Consider the following 22,580-nt stretch of genomic DNA (forward strand, 5'->3'; position numbering starts at 1 on the left):
GAAGTCTGACTGGACAGGACTCTCCTGAACCATATTGGCTAAACTGAGCCATATAATTAAAACTTTATTGAAGAATAGAAAATTTATAAAATATCGTGTTTATAAATGTTCAAAAACCAGCCCAGATTTTATCAACCCGACATATGTATTTTTTCCCCGGTGAGACGTGACCAAAAGAACCCCCAAATTGGGCGGAAACCCGCTCAATCTGGCAACACTATACTCCAGTACTCCAGGGGTTAAGAAGGCAAAGTATTTGAAAAAAAACGATCTCCTCCTACGTCACGGATTTGCGCTGTTCTGATTGGCTGAGCGGCAGTACCCAGGCAGTCAGCTGGAACTCGGCGTTGTTTTCACTTGTCCACGTAACGCTGCTAATGCTAACGCTAACGAAGTTCCTCACCTCGACTGCCTCGTTATAACGCCGTGATACGGTTATTTACCTGGTCTCAAACAGTGCGGAATCACAGGACTCCGGTATTTCCCTTGTAACTTTTGTAACGCGAGACTTCCGGGAAGGCGCAACAATGTTGCCTCGCACTTTTGGTGGATAATGAAGAGGCTGAAAGCTGCGCTATTCTGCCTGAGCGTCGTGCTGCTGTATTACTGGTGAGGAGAACAGTCTAATAAATCTCATCAAGTTTTTAATTTTATTTCATTTTAATGTAGGAAAGCTTTCTGGAATCTTATTATACAGAGAAACTACTTCTCTCTGGCACCTGCTAGCATTAATGTTGATATTAGCACGTGATCTTATGGTGTAGCTATTAAGACTATATATGGTCTAATCCTTCATTTTTTCTTTTTTATTAGCTACACTAGTGTATTTTATTTAAATATTCAGGATTGTGGCAGAATAAAGCTGGAATGCTTACGATAATATACCACGCACCATCAATGATTAAATATTTAGTCTGCCTTGTGTCTGTGTATATTTCACGTGTACTATGTACTGTACACTGTCACAAAGTAGTTTAACAGAAATCTAAAGATTTAGATCCCTAGTAAATAAGCTCCAAGTCACCGCCGTGAGGAAAATCTCCCTGAGACGGAAAAAAAAAGGGCAGGAAGGAAACCTGAGAGGAGAATCAAATGTCTTCTGTCGCTTCTTTTCTACGTCAGAAGATTAAAGACAAAGTGTGTTTGCAGGGTGTTCAGTGTGGTTATCTCCAGTTGAGATAATAAGGGTTTTTCAGATGTGTAGATGTTTATGAAGGACCATGAACAATCTGTGATTATTTGCTCTTTAATCAGGTACATATACTATATATTAAAAAAGATATATAATTACTGACTTGCTGTATTTAAGATGGGTATAAAAAACCCCCTGATGTGTCATGATGAAGGAAAATAATCAGTGACCGCATGTTGTGATGAAGCTGAGGTACTTTTATTGCTCTAAAGGTGATTGTTTTCCTTCCTTACTTCACATCCTGAAGTGTTTTATTCCTCTCACACCACAGCAACTTGTCACTCATGAATAAAAAAAAAAGACCTGTTTTATCTGATTTTGTTTTCATGTAATGTTGTGCAACGCCAGTGAATCAGGTTTGTTTCTGTTATCACTTATGTTATAGCAGCTTTAAACAGCAGCCATACTCTCACCAGTCTGTCTTTGTTGAAATTAATAGTTACAGCTTTACCTCTGACTGACACTGACACTGGAGACTCCTTTCACAGACGTATATAAACCCATATTGTTACAGAAGACTTCACCATATCAATGATAATACATTTTATTCATTAATACGTTTTACTCATTTATAACGATAGAAACAATAGCACTATTGATGGAAAGTTAATCAACCCCCTCTGACCAATCAGCATCCAATCAGTCTAAGGCAAAAATATCATGTTGTGAGGATTTGAAGTCTTTAGAATAGACAGTATTTTAAGTTTTCTTTTTTTTTATTTTTTTTTTTACTGAGGCTAAAACAAAGATGAATCATTGGTACTGTAAGAGTGGCGTTATAAAGCTTACATCATGTCGTGTAGTTATGGCTATATCACTGTGCTATACACGTGTCTCTTATACCTCGCTGATGGAGTGTGAAGTCATCGTTCTACCCACCCGAGTCCTGCTGAAAGCCAGCCATTATCTTATCTAAACTTGTTCATTTATTGCAAGTCAGAAGCTCATATTGTGTGTTTTCTCACTATTGTATCGTACTCCTTTCTCCATATGCTCATTTCCCATGTCCTGACATGCCTCACATATTTGCAGTCTAAATTTATTATTAACTGTTATGTGTTACTCCTAAATTACTAGAGTTCACATAGCTGACTTTCTTTCATATAGCTGACTTTCTTCCATGTTACCTGAGCTGACGTATTAATTAGATCCGATATGACGTGGTTTACTGGTGCAGGCCAATGTGACAAGGTTCAGTCAGTTGCACACACGTGTTTGGGTGAAGCTTCCTGCGTGGACTTCACGCCTGTCTTACACAACCGCCTTAAAACAACTGGAAAAGCAGGTGATGTTTGACACCAGCTGCGTTTGTCTGGGTGGAATGTAGATGACGTGCAGCTTCAGGATTTGTCTGTTTGTGTTGGGGAGAGGCATTTACACAGCTGTGGCAGATGTTGTTTCAATTTGCACGCTGCATCGTTGAAAGAGTCCGGATTAATGTTATCGCAGTGAATATATGAAGTGTGAAGTGTTAAAGACACACATCTGATGAAGTTCTACTCGTTTGCATTTATTATGCAAATAAGAAGCCCAAAATATTTGCCGTGCCCTGCAGTGTTTGTCTTACTGATCATATTCTTATGTTCTGAACTTGAATGAAATCCAATTATGCATTATCGTTTCTTTATGTGGAGATTAGCATTGGTTTTGTTTGTTTAGGGATTAGTGCTCATTTATGTTTGCTTAGGGATTGCTGTCTATACGCTCATTTAATCATACATTAGTCTTTGGTTATTCATTTTTTATTTAATTATTTATGTTAGTGCTCATGGGTCATTCATGTCTGTATTATTATCAGTCTAAGTGTTTAATTATTTAAGGATTACTGTTTGTTAGTGACTGAAATTTGCTTTAGGTGCTGAAGTGCTGTGTAACTGAGTGCTATAGTGACTCTTGTTGAATGTTTACTGATCTGAAATACAGAAGCATTGCGTTGTTCTTATTCAACGTGAAATCTGTAACAAATATATCTGTTACCCTTGTAGATGGGCAGTTCTCTGGTGGTTTTAAATCTGTATCTCTCACTGACAAGTGTGATATTCTACAGGAACGTTTTTACTTTCATTTCTGCTTTACAGCGTAACAGCTTAGCTTTAGGATTATAGCTGAAATAAATATTATGGCCTGTTCACAGGTATCCTGTTCATCATGCCCTCTGCTCAGAGCAGAATCAACTCGGCCTACAGAATCAGCCGCAGGCCCCATCAGACATCCCAGATCAGCAGGATGAGTCCGAGGAGAACAGAGAGGAGGACAAGGTACGCTCTTTTCCTAAAATAGTAGGGTTAATCATGTTCAGATTTAACACAGCTTAACACCGCTGTTAATTGCAGCCGTCTCCTTCTGGTCTTAACATATATATATATATATATACACTATATTGCCAAAAGTATTCGCTCACCCATCCAAATAATCAGAATCAGGTGTTCCAATCACTTCCATGGCCACAGGTGTATAAAATCAAGCACCTAGGCATGCAGACTGTTTTTACAAACATTTGTGAAAGAATGGGTCGCTCTCAGGAGCTCAGTGAATTCCAGCGTGGAACTGTGATAGGATGCCACCTGTGCAACAAATCCAGTCGTGAAATTTCCTCGCTCCTAAATATTCCACAGTCAACTGTCAGCTGTATTATAAGAACGTGGAAGTGTTTGGGAACAACAGCAACTCAGCCACGAAGTGGTAGGCCACGTAAACTGACGGAGCGGGGTCAGCGGATGCTGAGGCGCATAGTGCGAAGAGGTCGCCAACCTTCTGCAGAGTCAATCGCTACAAACCTCCAAACTTCATGTGGCCTTCAGATTAGCTCAAGAACAGTGCGCAGAGAGCTTCATGGAATGGGTTTCCATGGCCGAGCAGCTGCATCCAAGCCATACATCACCAAGTGCAATGCAAAGCGTCGGATGCAGTGGTGTAAAGCACACCGCCACTGGACTCTAGAGCAGTGGAGACGCGTTCTCTGGAGTGACGAATCGCGCTTCTCCATCTGGCAATCTGATGGACGAGTCTGGGTTTGGCGGTTGCCAGGAGAACGGGACTTGTCTGACTGCATTGTGCCAAGTGTAAAGTTTGGTGGAGGGGGGATTATGGTGTGGGGTTGTTTTTCAGGAGCTGGGCTTGGCCCCTTAGTTCCAGTGAAAGGAACTCTGAATGCTTCAGCATACCAAGACATTTTGGACAATTCCATGCTCCCAACTTTGTGGGAACAGTTTGGAGCTGGCCCCTTCCTCTTCCAACATGACTGTGCACCAGTGCACAAAGCAAGGTCCATAAAGACATGGATGACAAAGTCTGGTGTGGAGGAACTTGACTGGCCTGCACAGAGTCCTGACCTCAACCCGATAGAACACCTTTGGGATGAATTAGAGCAGAGACTGAGAGCCAGGCCTTCTCGTCCAACATCAGTGTGTGACCTCACAAATGCGCTTCTGGAAGAATGGTCAAAAATTCCCATAAACACACTCCTAAACCTTGTGGACAGCCTTCCCAGAAGAGTTGAAGCTGTTATAGCTGCAAAGGATGGACCGACGTCATATTGAACCCTATGGATTAGGAATGGGATGTCACTTAAGTTCATGTGCGAGTCAAGGCAGGTGAGCGAATACTTTTGGCAATATAGTGTGTATATGTGTGTATATATATATATATATATATATATATATATATATATATATATATATATATATATATATATATATATATATAAATATAAATATAAATTCTGTGCTTAAATATAATAAATATAATAAATATAATAAATATAATTGACTCGTTCTGATTATGTAGATTGGTATTTGGGACACAGTATTTATTTGACATTTTTCCATGTTTAAAACTAATCACCTTTTTTCAGCAGTTCAGCATAAAAAGAGTTAACATGGGAATGTGATTTATAATTTCAAGTTGTGATGTCATAAAATAGACTCAATCACAATCTATTATGCAAATGATTAGAGCAGGATTAGATCTGGCCTTTGAGAACATTTTTACTGAATTTTTACCGATCTTACATTTTCACATGGGAGACTGCTGTATTTTTGTCTCCCTTTCACTTTCAATAACAAGGAGGTAAGTAAATCCACCCAGGTGGAGCAGCAGGTGGTGCAGCAAACAAGGACAATCCTGAGAGACTTGATTATCTTGATATCCTCAGCTGCGGCTGACATTATGTGCTTGTCTCGCAAACATGGTTTCTGTAGGAGCAGAAACTATAATACTATTTATTAATTAATTATGTGATTGGCTCAGTAACAACATCTTTATGATGCAACGAACACAGGCTGTGTATGCACATGTGGTGTGATATAAAAAATGCGTCTTGACAGGATACTTTGCATTCACATGTTTCATGACAGTTGTATAGTTAGTTTACACATTACAAAGGATACATTATTCTTACTATACACTTATTATACGCACAGTTAAAGCTGTAAGTAAAGCTTCCATGCTAGCTCAAACTATCTAAACATACACTATACTGCCAAAAGTATTCGCTCACCCATCCAAATAATCAGAATCAGGTGTTCCAGTCACTTCCATGGCCACAGGTGTATAAAATCAAGCACCTAGGCATGCAGACTGTTTTTACAAAAATTTGTGAAAGAATGGGTCGCTCTCAGGAGCTCAGTGAATTCCAGCGTGGAACTGTGATAGGATGCCACCTGTGCAACAAATCCAGTCGTGAAATTTCCTCACTCCTAAATATTCCACAGTCAACTGTCAGCTGTATTATAAGAACGTGGAAGTGTTTGGGAATGACAGCAACTCAGTCTCGAAGTGGTAGGCCACGTAAACTGACGGAGCGGGGTCAGCGGATGCTGAGGCGCATAGTGCGAAGAGGTCGCCAACTTTCTGCAGAGTCAATCGCTACAGACCTCCAAACTTCATGTGGCCTTCAGATTAGCTCAAGAACAGTGCGCAGAGAGCTTCATGGAATGGGTTTCCATGGCCGAGCAGCTGCATCCAAGCCATACATCACCAAGTGCAATGCAAAGCGTCGGATGCAGTGGTGTAAAGCACGCCGCCACTGGACTCTAGAGCAGTGGAGACGCGTTCTCTGGAGTGACGAATCGCGCTTCTCCATCTGGCAATCTGATGGACGAGTCTGGGTTTGGCGGTTGCCAGGAGAACGGGACTTGTCTGACTGCATTGTGCCAAGTGTAAAGTTTGGTGGAGGGGGGATTATGGTGTGGGGTTGTTTTTCAGGAGCTGGGCTTGGCCCCTTAGTTCCAGTGAAAGGAACTCTGAATGCTTCAGCATACCAAGACATTTTGGACAATTCCATGCTCCCAACTTTGTGGGAACAGTTTGGAGCTGGCCCCTTCCTCTTCCAACATGACTGTGCACCAGTGCACAAAGCAAGGTCCATAAAGACATGGATGGCAGAGTTTGGTGTGGATGAACTTGACTGGCCTGCACAGAGTCCTGACCTCAACCCGATAGAACACCTTTGGGATGAATTAGAGAGGAGACTGAGAGCCAGGCCTTCTCGTCCAACATCAGTGTGTGACCTCACAAATGCGCTTCTGGAAGAATGGTCAAAAATTCCCATAAACACACTCCTAAACCTTGTGGACAGCCTTCCCAGAAGAGTTGAAGCTGTTATAGCTGCAAAGGGTGGACCGACGTCATATTGAACCCTATGGATTAGGAATGGGATGTCACTTAAGTTCATATGCGAGTCAAGGCAGGTGAGCGAATACTTTTGGCAATATAGTGTATCTATATGGTGTGATCTCATATTCCTGGACAAAGCTCAGTTTTTGCAGCCAAATCCCGTACTTTCTTCTAGCTCTGAAAATTTCCCCTTCAAGCACTTGAATCATTAAAGACAGCAGGAACATACCCATAATTATCAGCATTCTAGCTAAAGTGGATTATTTACAGAGACCACATCCTTTTCTTTTGAATACCAGGCTGTTGGGCTGTGTAGTAATGCTCAAGCAGTGACTGCTGCTGAGGAAGCCCTCAAACTGTGAATTACCCCATTGCTACGCTCCGTTCCCTGGTTTTCTCTAGCTGCCCACCTCAAATTTAAAAAACTAACGATTGGCTACAAAACCAAAAACAGATCAGCACCCACCTATATTAAAGCACTTATCACACCCCAGACTGCACTACACCCCTCCCATGCAATCCTCTGTTGGACTGCTCCCACTATCTCTTAGTGTAGTGGGAAGGTATGCATGAAGACTGTTTTGGCACCTGGGTGATGGTGAAATGAACTTCCCAAGATATCTAGTTACTGAATTTGTTCAGTGGAGGTTAAATTGGCACTTGCATTAGGACTGTATTTTCTGTGTGCTTGTCTTACTATATTATGACCAGGCTGTTTTTTTTCCTGTTTTTATTCCATGACCAATTAAACCAGTATCAGGATGTATTTATTAATAAAGACTTAAGTGCTCTTCCTTACATCCCTCTAGCGATTCTGCCAAATGCCATACATGTATGCCTCACAAAAATTGCAGGTGTGATGGGATAACTAGATGAAGCAAACCCTGTGATAAATGAAAGATACTTCATTTGGGTTGCGTTGGTACTTCGTCATACGTATGTGTTCTTAACGAATGGTAAAGATCCACCAACATGCAATTTCTGTATTTTTACTGGACTGTTCTTAACAGTATGAAACAATGTTTCTAGTCAGAAAATAATTTCCTGGAAGTCTAGGGTTTTTATCAAATATTAGACTGGAAGATAGTTAATATGCTGATGTTGAAAGATTTTATTTGATTTGATGCTGTAAGGTTTTATTGAATGTCCTGTTTTATTGATTGTGATCTTGCCATGGAAATTGCCGTTGATGTTGTCATGGCATTAAAGGAACAATAAATAAATAAATGATCATTGCCCTGTTGTGTTAATGTTGTTCTGTGGTTGTTAAACAGGATCTGCTTCAGGATCCTCCTGCAGGTCACACTGTAGAACATCAGACACAGACAGACACAACAGACAAGCCACAGACTCAGGAAACTTCACTGCAAGACGATGTCGATAAGGTAATCCTGTACTTTAATCCAAACAGAAAGCCTAAATATTTTCTTTAGAAAAACATGTTTTATATCTGTCTAACTGCATGCCTTTCACTGTTCTCCTGATCTTCTTCAGGATTTTCAGGTGGACGAGGCCCCAGCGGAGGCAGCGATACCTGAGCCTGACCCAGAGTCTTCCGTTCCCCCAGAGGATGAAGCTGGCTCTCCGAACACCCCCGTCTCCATCCTTCCTGCTGCATCTGTAACTGAAAGCCAGAGTGTTTATGTCTCTGAGGACCTGTCCTTCCCTGCTACTGTCTCACCTGCACCAAGTGCATGCAGGTCAGAGGCTTGTAACTGCACTTGTAACTTTATTATGAAATACCAAGAACATCTTTCTTGTCTGTTTATTTTTTGGGTCTAATTTGTTCTTTCGCACTAGAAGGATCGAAAAAGGTTTTCTAGATTGTATAAGATTTATTGTAATATTTGGTGCTGATTCATTGATTTATTCATCTTTAATAAGCACTTTATTAAGCATTAAGGGTCCCATCTAAGGACTGCTGGGTGAGGCTGCTTAAGATGTGAAACACTGGTCTTCATGGTGCCATGTGTTCTCATGAGGGGGAAAAAAAACTAACATTTGGACCAGCCAACCAAGAGGAGGCATATTTATCAGTTACATTATATTGTCACTATACCCTTAAACCAGCTTTCAGGTGTTTTAGCCTAATTCATTTGTTTTGCAGGTGTGTCCATGCAAAAACGATTTGTATTTGTTTACGGCTTGAGTGAACATGACAACTTTAACACAAAAATATATTCCTTAAATTTTAAGTCCTCCTCACTTGTCCACGTACATTCTCTTTGTTTAGAAGGGCATCCCTTACATGTATTTACACACAAACTTGTAGATTAGATGTTTAATTGGTGGCATGTTCTGTAATCATTCTCTCAAGTTCACTGGTGCTTTCTTTTCCTTTAGTGATGGTGATGACTCCTGCTCTTCCTCTCCTGTCAGTCCTGTCTCCCCCACTGCTGCCTGTGATGCAGAAGAAAACCCTTCATATGATGCAGACTTTAACAGGTGCGATGCCTTACATCAAGCGCAACTTATTTTCCAGTTACTAAGTTCTCCATGACCTGAACTGCAGCCAGAAAAACCCTTCAGTGATCTGAGCCACCTACATGTGATTTCGAGGTTATGCGGGCTTATGCAGGTTTTGTGAAAGAGCGGAAGTTTGCACCGTCAGTCTGTGATTGGTTTAATGGTGATTAATCAGTCATGACGTATGGGCTTATATATTAAATAATATATCCTCACTATATAAACCTCACACTGGGCCTCATTAATCAATCTCTTAGTACAAGCTGTGTGAAAAATCTCTCGCAGACCAAACAAAAAGTATCCAGCCAGATTTTCCAAATGTTCACTGGTGTTGATGACGAAATAAAGAACCATTCAATTACGATATAAGCCAAGACGAGTCAAGTCAGGAAGCTTTTATTGTCATTTCAACCATATAGTAGTGAAATAAAACAACATTTCTTCAAGACCATGGAGCTACATAAAACAACACAGAGTTAAGGACTAAAATATATGTAACAATAAGTTTACAGTGGCTTCACAATTTGATTAAATACATTAAAAAAAGGAAAAATACACCTTTTTTGTTCTTCATGTAAAGTTAAATAACCTTATTTAATTTTTTCTAGTTGAATTAAGAGAAGGTACACCTCCATGTCGCTCTGACCAAAGTGAGCTGAGCACATCTGACCTTATAATAATGACTTCCTAACTCAAATATGAAATTTCCCAGGAGGACTTGAACACTTCTTTTACTCTTTTTACCGAGTGCAAAGTGAACGGCTTATCTTATTAGTTTTTTGATTTGTTTTCTTTCAAGCCAGTTTTTACAAAATGTTCATTAGATATTCGTGTGAAATTAGCATGAAGTAAATCAAGATAAGTCATCTGTATATTAACTTACACTGAATTACGGGATCGATCGAAGTTTTTGTTCTTCTAATATGTTTAAGTTGCACAAACTAAGGAAGAGAGGATGTGTATGTCTCTCTGCTCATCAATGATTTGTGGTTTTTGTGATAGTACCACAATTCTTGTGGAAATTCTTGTGGAAAAGTGATTTATGAATAAAGTCATTCATAAATGAGGCTTAAACATTAAAACATATTTTAAATAAGTAACTCAGGCAAACTGCTGACCCAAGTGCTAAAATTGGAATCTATTATCATACCATATAGCGCTGTGTTACGTGAACAAAGTAGCTGATTCATTTTAATAGGACATTTAATTTGTTTAACCGGGCCCTTGTTTTCTTTTCTCTCCATGTCTTATCTGTATAGCCTTCCCCTGGTTTTGGAGAATGGCAGCACTCCTGAAACTGGAAAGAGTACAAAGGCAGGCATAGGCCGGGCGAGCCAGGGAACCAATGCCTCCAGCATGCTGAAAGAAAAGGTTGGTGTTGCGAGGAACAGGGAAAAAAATCCCATTTCATAGTCATTTCATAAAATCAGATAATCGCTTTTGTCTTTCTTGTAAACATTTGTAGTCCTGTTATTCCTTTGCTGTTATAGGTTGAAGCAGAATAATAATAAAATACTTCATTAAAGTAGTTTTTTTTAGTCGGAATTGGTTGAAACTGCTAACAAACTCACTTTGAATCCATTACCACAAACAAAGTGTTGGATTATGTTGTCATTCAGTGCAACATGGATAAGCAAGCTGTCTCTATTGCAATATTCAACAGATTGCTCCAGATTCAACAGAAACAGGTGCAGCTCTTCCCACCAATAATGCAGATGACATTCCTACATTTGACGAGTGGAAGAAGAAAATGATGGAGGTGGAAAATGAAAAAAGTAAGACTTGATCTTATTGTAAATTTGCTGTGTGTTTTCTCACAAGATTATCTGATCTATTTTATAGACCCTCATTCTGTCAGTGATATACTGTATAGGTAGAGGTCATTACTAAGAACTCTGGTGTTTTGTGTTTTATCTGTACTCCGCCAGGTCAGACCACACACACATCCTGTAATGGGGGCTCTAGCACTGTTAAGAAAGTGCAGAAAACTACCAACTACGCCTCTGTGGAATGTGGAGCTAAGATCCTGGCTTCCAATCCTGAAGCAAAGGTACCCAAACCAGCTTAGGGTATTTGCATGTTGTAAATGAAAACTTTTTTAAAACTGGATTTCAGCTTTTAAAACAGCCAACAAAAGTTCATTTCGGTCCAACAACAATCAAGAAGAAACCATTTCACTGCCAGTTAGAACTAACTGAATGGAAGAGGTGTTGTTAATCTTTTAGTTTTTCAGTTACTACTTCTCAGTTTGCTGTTACAGAAAATGAATGCACACCTTCTGACCAGTCATAATCGTGTATTTAGCATCACAGTGGTATGCAATTAAAAGCATTCCTCATTAATCATGTATTCTAAAAAGTCCTTAGTGGTCATTATAGTGGTCCAAATCTAAAGTTTGATGGTTAAAGATGGTAGACTGCATTTTGGACCTTCTGAAGTCAGTATGATGCTTATTGGCTTGTTTCTTCTTTTTATTAGAGCACTTCTGCCATCCTGATGGAGAATGTAGATGTTTACATGCTGAACCCTTGCAGCAATAAGATATGGTAAGCTAAACCCAGCACTCACTGTATGTGCTGCTTATGAAGAGCAATGTGTAGAAGTATTAGTACAACGTTCCTCTGATTATTATAGATTAAAAACACACTTCACCGTATTCCAATCACTGAGATTTCTTCCTGTTTTCTTTTCCTCCTTCTCACCTCTCCATCACACCTCTTCCACACTCAACAATCACATCCTCCTTTTCTTCAAGTTCACCCATTCTGTTCCTCTGTGTGCACCTCCAGGTTTGTCATTGAGTTGTGTCAGCCCATTCAGGTGAAGCAGCTGGACATTGCCAATTTTGAGCTCTTCTCCTCGACCCCCAAAGACTTTCTAGTCTCAATCAGTGACAGGTCAGAACAAGAAAATATTTGGTTTGTTTTTGCTTAGTTCTTGCAAGACTCAGGAAATATAAATATAATTCATATTAAATATCTTTGCTGTTAGCATGTTGCCGTGTCCTTCTAAAACATTACTGTTTCTGTAAAAACAAAATACACTGGAACTTGCATAACTAATATATTCCTGATTAAATGGACATTATTATTATGAGGAGATGGATATTTAACATATTTAACACTTTGTAGTTTATTAGTAATGAGGTCAAATTATGGGTGTTTTGGGTGTATGGGTGAGCGTATGGGAGAGTCCAGAATTTTGTAAAACAATCTCAGCAAACATTAAGTAACTATTCTTACAACTGTCTGAGAATAAATCTGATAGGACCGGTGTTGGTGGTGCTATGGTTTTACAGTGGAAAAAAGAAAATGAAGAGGCATTGAAACTCTTCATTTTCTGCTCTATCCGTTACTACTACGTTTGTTTTGTTTGTTTAGAAATCCACACCTTTCCCGTTTTTAGTTTTTACTGCTCATTCATCCAATGCATTCATTGCATGTTAACAGCACTAATATTTTCTTTATAAATATAGGTGTACAGTTCTTATATTGATGTTTGAGGTTTTTTTTATGGGAATGAGTGCAAATAAACGTTTTGGTTTGTCCACAGATATCCAACCAATAAATGGTCCAAGCTTGGGACCTTTCATGCCAGGGATGAGCGCACGGTCCAGAGTTTTCCACTGGACGAGCATTTATATGCTAAATATGTCAAGGTATGTGAGGAAGTTCCACTTGCTCTTGTTAATGCTCAGCTGTGAGCTTGATTTAGATCCTGTTTCAGTCCTGCTAGTCTGTATAGAAATGACTGTGAAAATCACTAAATAAATTCATAAATAAATGTGTTTTCTGAAAGGCTTAAAGGACCTGTTGTTCTTGGTGACTGAGCATTTTTGCTGCTGCTCACTATTGTTTTCTTTCTTTCTTTCTTTCTTTCTTTCTTTCTTTGACTTTTGTCTTATTGATTTAAAGTTTTTTTTTATGTATTGATCTGTTAAACTTTCATAACTATAAATAATTCTGATTTATGAAGTGTAAGCATATTGTCAATTGTTTCTGTCTTTTTCCTCTACGTCATTGTTTTCTCTTCTGCATCAGATGTTCACGAAGTACATTAAGGTTAGCTCCCACTTCTTCTCAGATGTGCTTAAATGACTGGGTGAAGAAATGAATGGTGCTCTGTACTATCAGTCACATCGGAACCTCAGTGGATTATTGCCTGCACCACTTTCTCAGATTAGAGCTAGAGGTTTCTAGCAGGGGATTGGGTGCAGAATTTATTTTCCAGATGAGGTTCTCAAGCTGTGCAGCTCAGTGGTGTGGGTCAAATCATTTTGAACAGTTAAACTTGTATGCTATTGACACAACATACTATGTGAATACAACTTCAGTTATGTCCCCTTATATTGTAGTACACATAATACCTTCACTGTGGGGCTATCTACACATCCACTGCCCAAGAAAACATCTCAGTTCTGTCTTAGTGTGTTGTTGGGATGTATGGGAAGGTTTGTGTTTAAACATAACCCAACTAATTTCTTTATGTTCTAGGCAGGGTTCAATTCTTTTCAATTAACTGCAAGTAACAAACCTGAATGCAACACTTGCTCTCACTTGCTTTGTGTTATGAGATTCACATATGAAGATGTCTGAGGTGTCTGGTTAAGTTCATGTACTAAATGGTGAATGGTATTTAATCCCCCCCCCCACTCCACTGTCTTCTGTTGATTATCTGAGTCAGGTGATCAGGATTCTAACAGTCTTGTTGCAATCCACATTTATCTCATTGCTTGAAAGAAATTTAATTTTCCTACCAACTAATCTCCATTTTAGCTATAACAGTTTTGTTGTTTAGTAACATAAATATGAAAGGTTTATTCCTTCAAAGTGTTTTAATGCTTTTTTGTGTTGTCACATTTCTATATGTCTGTAGGTGGAGCTGTTGTCACATTTTGGGTCTGAGCATTTCTGTCCTCTCAGTCTGCTCAGGTAAAAAAAAAAAAAAAAAAAAAGCCGTTCTCCAAAATGTTATAATTTATATCGATGGAGATATAGATTGGATCTCTTAGCATAAAGAATTAAAATCTGATTTGTGTGTTAAGGGTTTTTGGCACAAGTATGATGGAGGAGTATGAGCTGAATTCTGATCCCTCTGAGAGACTCCTCATTGAGGACGATGGTAAGAACCAGCTTTTGTAGTAGTCAGGAGCCCATTTCTTTCTATATCTTATATTTTCTTTGTTATGTTTTCTTTGTTCTTTGTTTCTTTCTTTAAAAAAGTTTTCTTCAAATTTTTCAGATTATCCTCCTGGATATGTTCTGTCAGATGACGAATCTTCAAAGAATCTGATTGGGTCTGCCAAAGGTAAGTTCCACTGTAGCATTAATTTATTCATTCATTTACTTACTTATCTTCAGTACCCTTTTTTTATCTTGGCCAGGGTCTTGGTGAACATTGAGTATGAGGCAGGAATCCCACATAGATTAGCACCTAGGGGCAATTTTATTGTAACAAACCTAAGAGCTTATTTTTCGGAGGTGGGGGAAAACCTACATGAATGTAGATAGAACTTTAGAAAGGTCAAACAGATATTAACCCAAGTTTAGGATCAAACCAGAGACCCCTGATTTGAGAGGTAGTAAATCTACCTGCCACCTAATCTTTTAGGATTTTAGGAGAAAACCTAATGTACACTATATTGCCAAAAGTATTCGCTCACCCATCCAAATAATCAGAATCAGGTGTTCCAATCACTTCCATGGCCACAGGTGTATAAAATCGAGCACCTAGGCATGCAGACTGTTTTTACAAACATTTGTGAAAGAATGGGTCGCTCTCAGGAGCTCAGTGAATTCCAGCGTGGAACTGTGATAGGATGCCACCTGTGCAACAAATCCAGTCGTGAAATTTCCTTGGCCCCTTAGTTCCAGTGAAAGGAACTCTGAATGCTTCAGCATACCAAGACATTTTGGACAATTCCATGCTCCCAACTTTGTGGGAACAGTTTGGAGCTGGCCCCTTCCTCTTCCAACATGACTGTGTACCAGTGCACAAAGCAAGGTCCATAAAGACATGGATGAACTTGACTGGCCTGCACAGAGTCCTGACCTCAACCCGATAGAACACCTTTGGGATGAATTAGAGCGGAGACTGAGAGCCAGGCCTTCTCGTCCAACATCAGTGTGTGACCTCACAAATGCGCTTCTGGAAGAATGGTCAAAAATTCCCATAAACACACTCCTAAACCTTGTGGACAGCCTTCCCAGAAGAGTTGAAGCTGTTATAGCTGCAAAGGGTGGACCGACGTCATATTGAACCCTATGGATTAGGAATGGGATGTCACTTAAGTTCATATGCGAGTCAAGGCAGGTGAGCGAATACTTTTGGCAATATAGTGTATTATGCCTTTACAAAAGGCCAGTACCACAAAAGTATATTTAGAATGAACCATCTTGCTACACCCATATATTTGCTACAGCTATTAAGCACTGACTTTTCATGTATTCATTTACAGATGCAATTCTTAACATGGTGAACAACATTGCTGCTAACGTGTTGGGTGGAAATCCAGAAGATGGAGGTCAGGGTGGAGGTAATTCAATATACACAGTCCATCAGCTACAGAAGCTTGAATGATGTGCGCACCAGGGAATTTCACTCCAGCCAAATAGTAGTACAAGTACAATGAAATGAAATAAAATTAGGTTTGAGTCTCAGACTGCATTGTATCTGCTGTCATGCATTTCTTCATGTAAGGTGAGAATATGTTTGCAAAGTGTAAAATATGAGCTGTACCTGTTAATACTTTGAAGACCACCCTCCATTAGATTAGTAAATTAAAGGAATGAATTAAGAAATTGGTAATAATTTGATTTAATGTCTACATTGTATTCAATAGGCAACTATTCCTCCTTGCCTATCAATCTGACTGAGACATCAGGAACTCCAGGTCAGACAGTCTCCCTGACCTCATCCAAGATTCTGTAAGTAATTGAGAAGATTTGAATAAAACATTTTATACTTCACAGACAATTCCAGTTATCAGTGAAAACACTGGACACAATATAAATAGATTTTATACCCAATAGTACAGCACTACCCACAGTTCAGAATATTTGCTAATGACAACAAAGTAGACATGGTAGAGTTAGTAGCATGCAAGAGACGGTTTCATACTCTACAGTTGTTGCTTTCATTTGGTGATGTGACTTGAGTTTTACATTAACCATTCCTTATTTCTCTTATCTTATATAATTCAGGATGGAAAGTTTGGAAACAGACCAGCACGAATTAAAAAAGATCACTGAGACCCACTCCATGACAGAGGGTATAGACTCAGGTCCGATAGCTCCTGTACCCACAGCTTCTCTCTCAGACACTGAAACACTGTCAGCTCCAGAGCCTGTTGGGACAACACCAGTCAAAGAAGATCAGATTGTTACTTTGCTACCTGCAGATGAGTTGGATGAGTCTGACAAGTCCTCCAGCTCTATAACACAGAAGGCAGAAAAGAAGAGGGAGAAACCTCCACAGGATCTGCAGTACTCAGCGTTGAAGGAGTACGCAGGGAATTTCGGGGAACACACTCCTGACTCCTGTTTTCGGGTTGTTTCGCTTAAAGAATACCTCCTGCAAAGATGCATTCCCCTTCCAGTTCATCAGAAAAAGAAGACAAAATCTCAAGAATCACATTCTCAACCCATCACTTTACACAAAATAGAAAGCTCAGTCCCAGTCATAATCTCATCATCCCTGATGCAAGAGCTCCACACCTGGACTGTGGAGACAACCTCTCCAATGGAAGCTTCTGTTGTCGTCGTTTCATCTTTTTCGGAGAGTGTACATGGGCCTGAGCCTGGATCTGTGGATCTGGCACCAAGTCTTACTTCAGCTCTGGTGACACTTGCATACACTGACACCTTTGCCTCTAAAGCCACTCATGTTGTGGATTTTCTGGACCCTTTGGTTGTTGAGAGTTCTGATTTGATGCTTAATGAAAAGAGCAAAGATAAACCAGTGGAGGACAAAAACACTCCCATTCTCACCTGCAATTTGGAACCGACATCCACTCCAGATTTAACTACTGAAACTCCTGTCCAGATGTCTGTATCTACAGTAGAGAAATCTACCACTGAAAAGCACACCTTGACTTCTAGTTTGATAACCAGCACCATAGAGCAGGCAACAGAAACCCCTCTATCAACCTCCACAGATCAGTCCTTTGTCCAACCAACTATAAGCAAGAGTGCAACTCCTGCTGTAACACTGGCAGCGGCCCCTGTAACGGAACCCTTACAGGAGGTTTCAGTTGTAGCAGAACCTAAAAGTGAGGAGCTGGGAGAAGAAGCTGCCCTTGGAGGCCACGGTGGTAACATTCAATCAGGAACATATACAAATGGCCAGCCATCTTCCAGTGACTTCTATGCTGAAATCCCAAGCTCCACTGAGGCACCAATCCATGGCTCCAACCAGAAGGAGTCAGTCTTCATGAGGCTGAACAACCGGATCAAAGCCCTGGAGATGAACATGTCGCTCAGTGGCCGTTACCTGGAACAGCTCAGTCAGAGGTAACTACTGACCATTCTTTAAGTGAGTTTAATAACGGATTCTGTTATTAGGTATTTTACCCAGGCATAAGCACTAGTCATGGAGAGCAATATATTCGAGCAAGGAATTTCAATATACAGATGTCTACTTCCATTTTGATTTTATTCCGATTTGCATATTTCTTTTGGTTCATGCTTTGTCTTTTTATAGATATCGAAAGCAGATGGAGGAGATGCAGAAGGCTTTCAACAAAACCATAATTAAACTCCAGAACACTTCAAGGATGGCTGAAGAACAGGTCAGCAAAACTTCATCTACCTGCTCATAATATATCTACACATGTGGACAAAATTGCTGGTACCCTTCCATTAAAAAAGAGAAAACCCCACTATGGTCACTGAAATAACTTCAAACTGACAAAAGTAATAATAAACGAAAGTGTACTGAAACTTCACTAGTGAAAATCAGACATTGCTTTTGAATTGTGGTTCAACAGAATCATTTAAAAAAAAACAAACTAATGAAACTGGCCTGGACAAAAATGATCACTGGTGTCTTCAAACTTGTAATCATTCAGTCTGGCTATTTACTGTGCTGTTTGGTATCGTGGTGTGGACCACAGAAAGCTAAGGCGAGAGTTGTCTCAGGAGATTAGAGGGAAAATTATAGACAAACATGTTAAAGGTAAAGGCTATAAGACCATCTCCATGTTCCAGTGGCTACAGTTGCACATATTATTCAGAAGTTTAAGGTCCATGGGACTGTAGCCAGCCTCCCAGGAAGTGGCCAGAAGAGGAAAATTGGTAACAACTTGAATAGACAGATAATATTAATGGTAAACAAAGAGCCCAGACTTCCAAAGAGATTAGAGGTGAACTCCAAGGTCTTACAATGAAACATGGAGGAGGCTCAGTTATGATCTGGGGCTGTTTTGCTGCATCTGGTGCAGGGTCTTGAATCTGTGCATCGTACAATGAAATGGCAAGACTATCAAGGTATTCAGGAGCGAAATGTGCTGCCTAATGTAAGAAAGCTTGGTCTCAGTTGCAGGTCATGGGTCCTCCCGCAGGATAATGACCCAAAACACGTAGCTTAAAAACACCCAAGAATGGCTAAGAACAAAACATTGGCCTATTCTGAAGTGGCCTTCTATGAGCTCTGATCTAAATTCTATTGAACATCTGTGGAAAAAGCTGAAACGTGCAGTCTGGAGTATGCACTATTCAAACCTGAGACAGCCAGAGCAGTTTGCTCATGAGGAGTGGGCCAGAATACCTGCGGACAGGTGCAGAAGTCTACAGGTTACAGAAATTTCTTGATTGCAGTAATTGCCTCAAAAGGTTGTGCAACATAATATTGTTAAGCATACCATCATTTTTGTCCAGGTCAGTTTCATTAGTTTGTTTTTCAAAATACTTTTGTTGAACCACAATTCAAAAGCAATGTCTGATTTTCATTAGTCAATTTTCAGTATTTTTTTTTTTTTTATTTATTATTACTTTTGTCAGTTTCAGGTTATTTCAGTGACCATTGTGTTTTTTTTTTTTGTTTTTTTTTCTTCAATGGGACAGACAAATTTATCCATGTGTGTAATGCTGGTGGTTTTTTATGGGGTAGGATATATGAAATAAAACACTATGGATCATGCTATATTTATTTATATACTTGGACTCATTGATTTACACACCAAAGTTGATTATTTTGCTATTACCACATGTCCCAAGGTTTTTTTTTATTTTTTATTATTTATATGACAGCAGGTCTGAAATCAGGAACTAATGAATCTTAATGATTCCACTTGAGGTTGAGTTGAATGCAGTGTTGGTCATTATCAGTTGTCCTAGGTTGAAACAATTTAATGTAAAAATAACAAAACTGTCTTCACCTACGTATTTATTTACAGTTTACACAGAAAACTGATCCACCTGATTTATCTAATATTTTGGCTCTCAAACCAGTAAAAAAAAATAAAATAAAATGAATGGCTTTGATGCTGTAGCCTGAATCTACAACATGGTTTTTATCAAAAACTGGCTGTTCATCAGCTATATTAAAGTTTTGACATGATATGAACCTGATCTTTTCTTTCTGTAGGATCAAAAACAGACAGAGTCTATACAGGTGCTGCAGAGACAGCTGGAGAACGTGACTCAGCTCGTTCTTAACCTGTCACTGCAAGTGAGCCTGCTGCAGAGGGAGGTACCTACCTACAACCTTCCAAAATCTACTGTACATTTTTATCCATTTAAACAGTATAGGATAAATTTTATGTTGATCAGTAAATTGTTGTGTGAATGCTGCTATTGTACAGGTCTCTGACAGGCACAGCTACCTGCTGCTCTCTGTGGTCCTCGGCTTGCTCATCTGCGTCGTCATCTGCGTTAAGTACTGCCGCGTGTCAGAGGAGAATCTCTCGACAGAACTGGACACATCCATACCTAACTCCTACAGCTACTGCTGCCCTGACAGGTGAGCCTCGCACACTCGCACAGATTCACTAAATAGTATAATCTGAGCTGACTTTGATCTCATCCGGACATCCTGTTGGTTTTCAGAGATTCCCCAGGTTATGAAGACGTGACCCCAAAGAGAAGAGCATCTTATCCTTTTTCACAGTCCTCTCTGCAAATTGCTGCTACTGAAGGTAGAATCGAATACACTTTCATTTCAGCACATATTGTTAAATTACGTTAAATTTCAAGGTAATCAAAGGATGGGCCTGGTCAGCACATTGCCCAGTGTATTTATAATTTGTCCACCTTGGTGTAAAAGAAAATTTTTTTAATAATGTATTTATGAAAGAACATTTTAGAAAAAAAATGTAGGTGAAGCTAGTCATAAATCTTACTGTACCATTCCATTTATTGGTAAATCAACTCGCTTAGTAAATCAATAGTGTGTTTCTGAAGTTATGGTTTCATTTTACACTGAAAGGGGTGTTAAGATGTGATAAGGTGGGCAGAAGTAAGAAAAGTTGGTCAGAAATCAAATCACACTCACGGACACCTGGGCCACATTTGTCAACGATTTATAATGAGAAACGGAGGAAATTTTACTGAATTGCTCATTCCTTTATTATACATTCTCATTGGTAATTGTGTTTTCATTACAGGTCCAAATGAAGCATATAATGTAGAAACTCTGAGGAATTCTACCGGGACTAAAAAGGTAGTCAGACTTTTTTGGAATTTTTTATATTCATTACTTATATCATGTGTACTTTTTTAATTGATGAAATCACTTTTCAATGAACAAATGCTGTCTCTCCTTCCAGAAAAAGCGTTGTAAAATGAAATCCGGCAGAAAGCCAGAGACAATAACTCCAACACTATCTGTCCCCAATGGAGGACTGCAGTGTAACCAGCACTGTCCTCACAATCAGGACTTAAAGCTGGCTCCTCAAAGCACCGTCCCTCCTCCCTTCTCCTTTAGAGACTCTCCATCAGAGGGCAGCTCTGAAGACTCCTCCCAGTCAGATGAGCCTTCCTACTGTGGTATCGCCTCCTGCAGCCGCCTCTGTGATCCTCTACCTGTTCCAAAGAGCCGTTCGAAAAAGAGGAACCGCTTAAAAAAGAGGAGCACGGTACTGGAGCAGCTTCTACAACCTGTGGAGTGTAATGGCCCGCCGGTCGCATCTAAATTCACCCTAAATGGCTTAATCACAGGGTCCACAGAGCTGAGCACGAACAGGCCAGGAGTCCCACTGCTTCCTAGAAAGCAGTTTTGACTCACAATGCTAACAATATCTATAACCACTGCTGATTGGTAGGTACTAGGTAAGCTACACTCGTAGCTTTAACTCCTGTGGTAATTTGATTATTCTGTGGATTCAGGAAATATGCTCACAGGGTTGTGGACACTGGGACAATCACTGATCATCATCTGCGCAGCAGAGAGGCATCATCTGAAGTCAAAATCATGACTAAAACATGATTTAAAATGTCCTAATACACTGCTGTTTTCAGACGATAAATCATTTGCACAGTTTTTAAATTGGTAAGGCTTGCTTATGCTTTACATAGTTTTTAAGTTTAAAAATAATTGTGACTCAAAATCAGATTGCAGAATGCTGTTTTTATTATAAAAAAAACCATCAGAAACTGTTTTATTGTCTGACTCATTATTTTTCATTACCTTTTTTTGCAACTGTTAGACTACTTATTAGGTATTCAACAATGAGGAAGCCAGAACACACTTGAACACAGGAGCACAACCTTAACAAATAGCTCCACTTTCCACTTTTTACTGTCGCTAAATCCATGACACACAGAGTTTGTAATGTCAACTACACTGTAATAGTTACATCATATTGAACAACTATGGAGACACTTAGACTTCCTACAGTGGACTGACTACATTCAAGACATTTCCACTTGCTAAATAAATTCAGCATTGTTCTTCAAAATATTTGAACTATATCTGCAATGTGAACATCTAAGGAAATTTTGTTCCTTAATATGGTGGTAGGTATGCAAAGACCTGCATAAAAACCTGAGTTTACATTAAAAATAAAAATGGATTAGTCTTATTGGTGAACTGAGATGAGTGCTCTAACTTACCAAAATGATCGGAATTCCCCTCACTACTATGTGGTAAAAGAAAAAATAATTACATTTTAATGTAGAAAGTAATACTTTTTCAAAAGAAGGCAGTGTTTCCAAGCTGTAACTACCTTCTTGGACTCTAGGGTGAGTCACATACTCTCTAATTGTACGTTCTTGTTCTTAAACCTAGTTACAGCTTACACACACTGATGTTCATTGGCCAGGTATTAACACCCATGTGTGACTCCCTCATCAGGTGACCATAAATTCTA

General features: G+C 39.5%; 1 protein-coding gene across 2 annotated transcripts; it reads left to right on the forward strand.

The window, feature by feature from the left end:
- The first annotated feature begins 314 nt into the window (after positions 1–314).
- LOC131356203 (SUN domain-containing ossification factor-like) lies at positions 315–21,861 on the forward strand. Of its 2 annotated transcripts, XM_058395116.1 has the most exons (24): positions 315–609; positions 3,327–3,450; positions 8,083–8,193; positions 8,303–8,508; positions 9,152–9,253; positions 10,534–10,645; positions 10,938–11,049; positions 11,203–11,324; positions 11,753–11,820; positions 12,064–12,171; positions 12,827–12,932; positions 13,315–13,335; positions 14,150–14,205; positions 14,319–14,395; positions 14,516–14,581; positions 15,732–15,809; positions 16,116–16,200; positions 16,477–17,784; positions 17,975–18,062; positions 19,859–19,963; positions 20,076–20,233; positions 20,320–20,408; positions 20,877–20,932; positions 21,039–21,861. In XM_058395116.1, exons 1-24 carry the CDS (start codon positions 554–556, stop codon positions 21,489–21,491), a joined length of 3,867 nt encoding a protein of 1,288 aa, XP_058251099.1. In that variant the 5' UTR covers positions 315–553; the 3' UTR covers positions 21,492–21,861. The 2 variants fall into 2 exon arrangements, with proteins under 2 accessions (XP_058251099.1, XP_058251100.1); XM_058395117.1 differs by lacking the exon at positions 13,315–13,335.
- Positions 21,862–22,580: the final 719 nt, after the last annotated feature.

Source organism: Hemibagrus wyckioides, linkage group LG07 (genome assembly GCF_019097595.1).
Source record: "Hemibagrus wyckioides isolate EC202008001 linkage group LG07, SWU_Hwy_1.0, whole genome shotgun sequence".
In the NCBI taxonomy this organism is placed as follows: Eukaryota; Metazoa; Chordata; class Actinopteri; order Siluriformes; family Bagridae; genus Hemibagrus; species Hemibagrus wyckioides.

Excerpts from the sequence above, each read along its gene's own strand:
- LOC131356203 (XM_058395116.1), top strand. The coding sequence starts at position 554 with ATGAAGAGGCTGAAAGCTGCGCTATTCTGCCTGAGCGTCGTGCTGCTG. Across the intron at positions 610-3,326 it reads GTCGTGCTGCTGTATTACTG|GTATCCTGTTCATCATGCCC; the intron begins GTGAGGAGAACA and ends GCCTGTTCACAG. Across the intron at positions 20,933-21,038 it reads ATTCTACCGGGACTAAAAAG|AAAAAGCGTTGTAAAATGAA; the intron begins GTAGTCAGACTT and ends CTCTCCTTCCAG.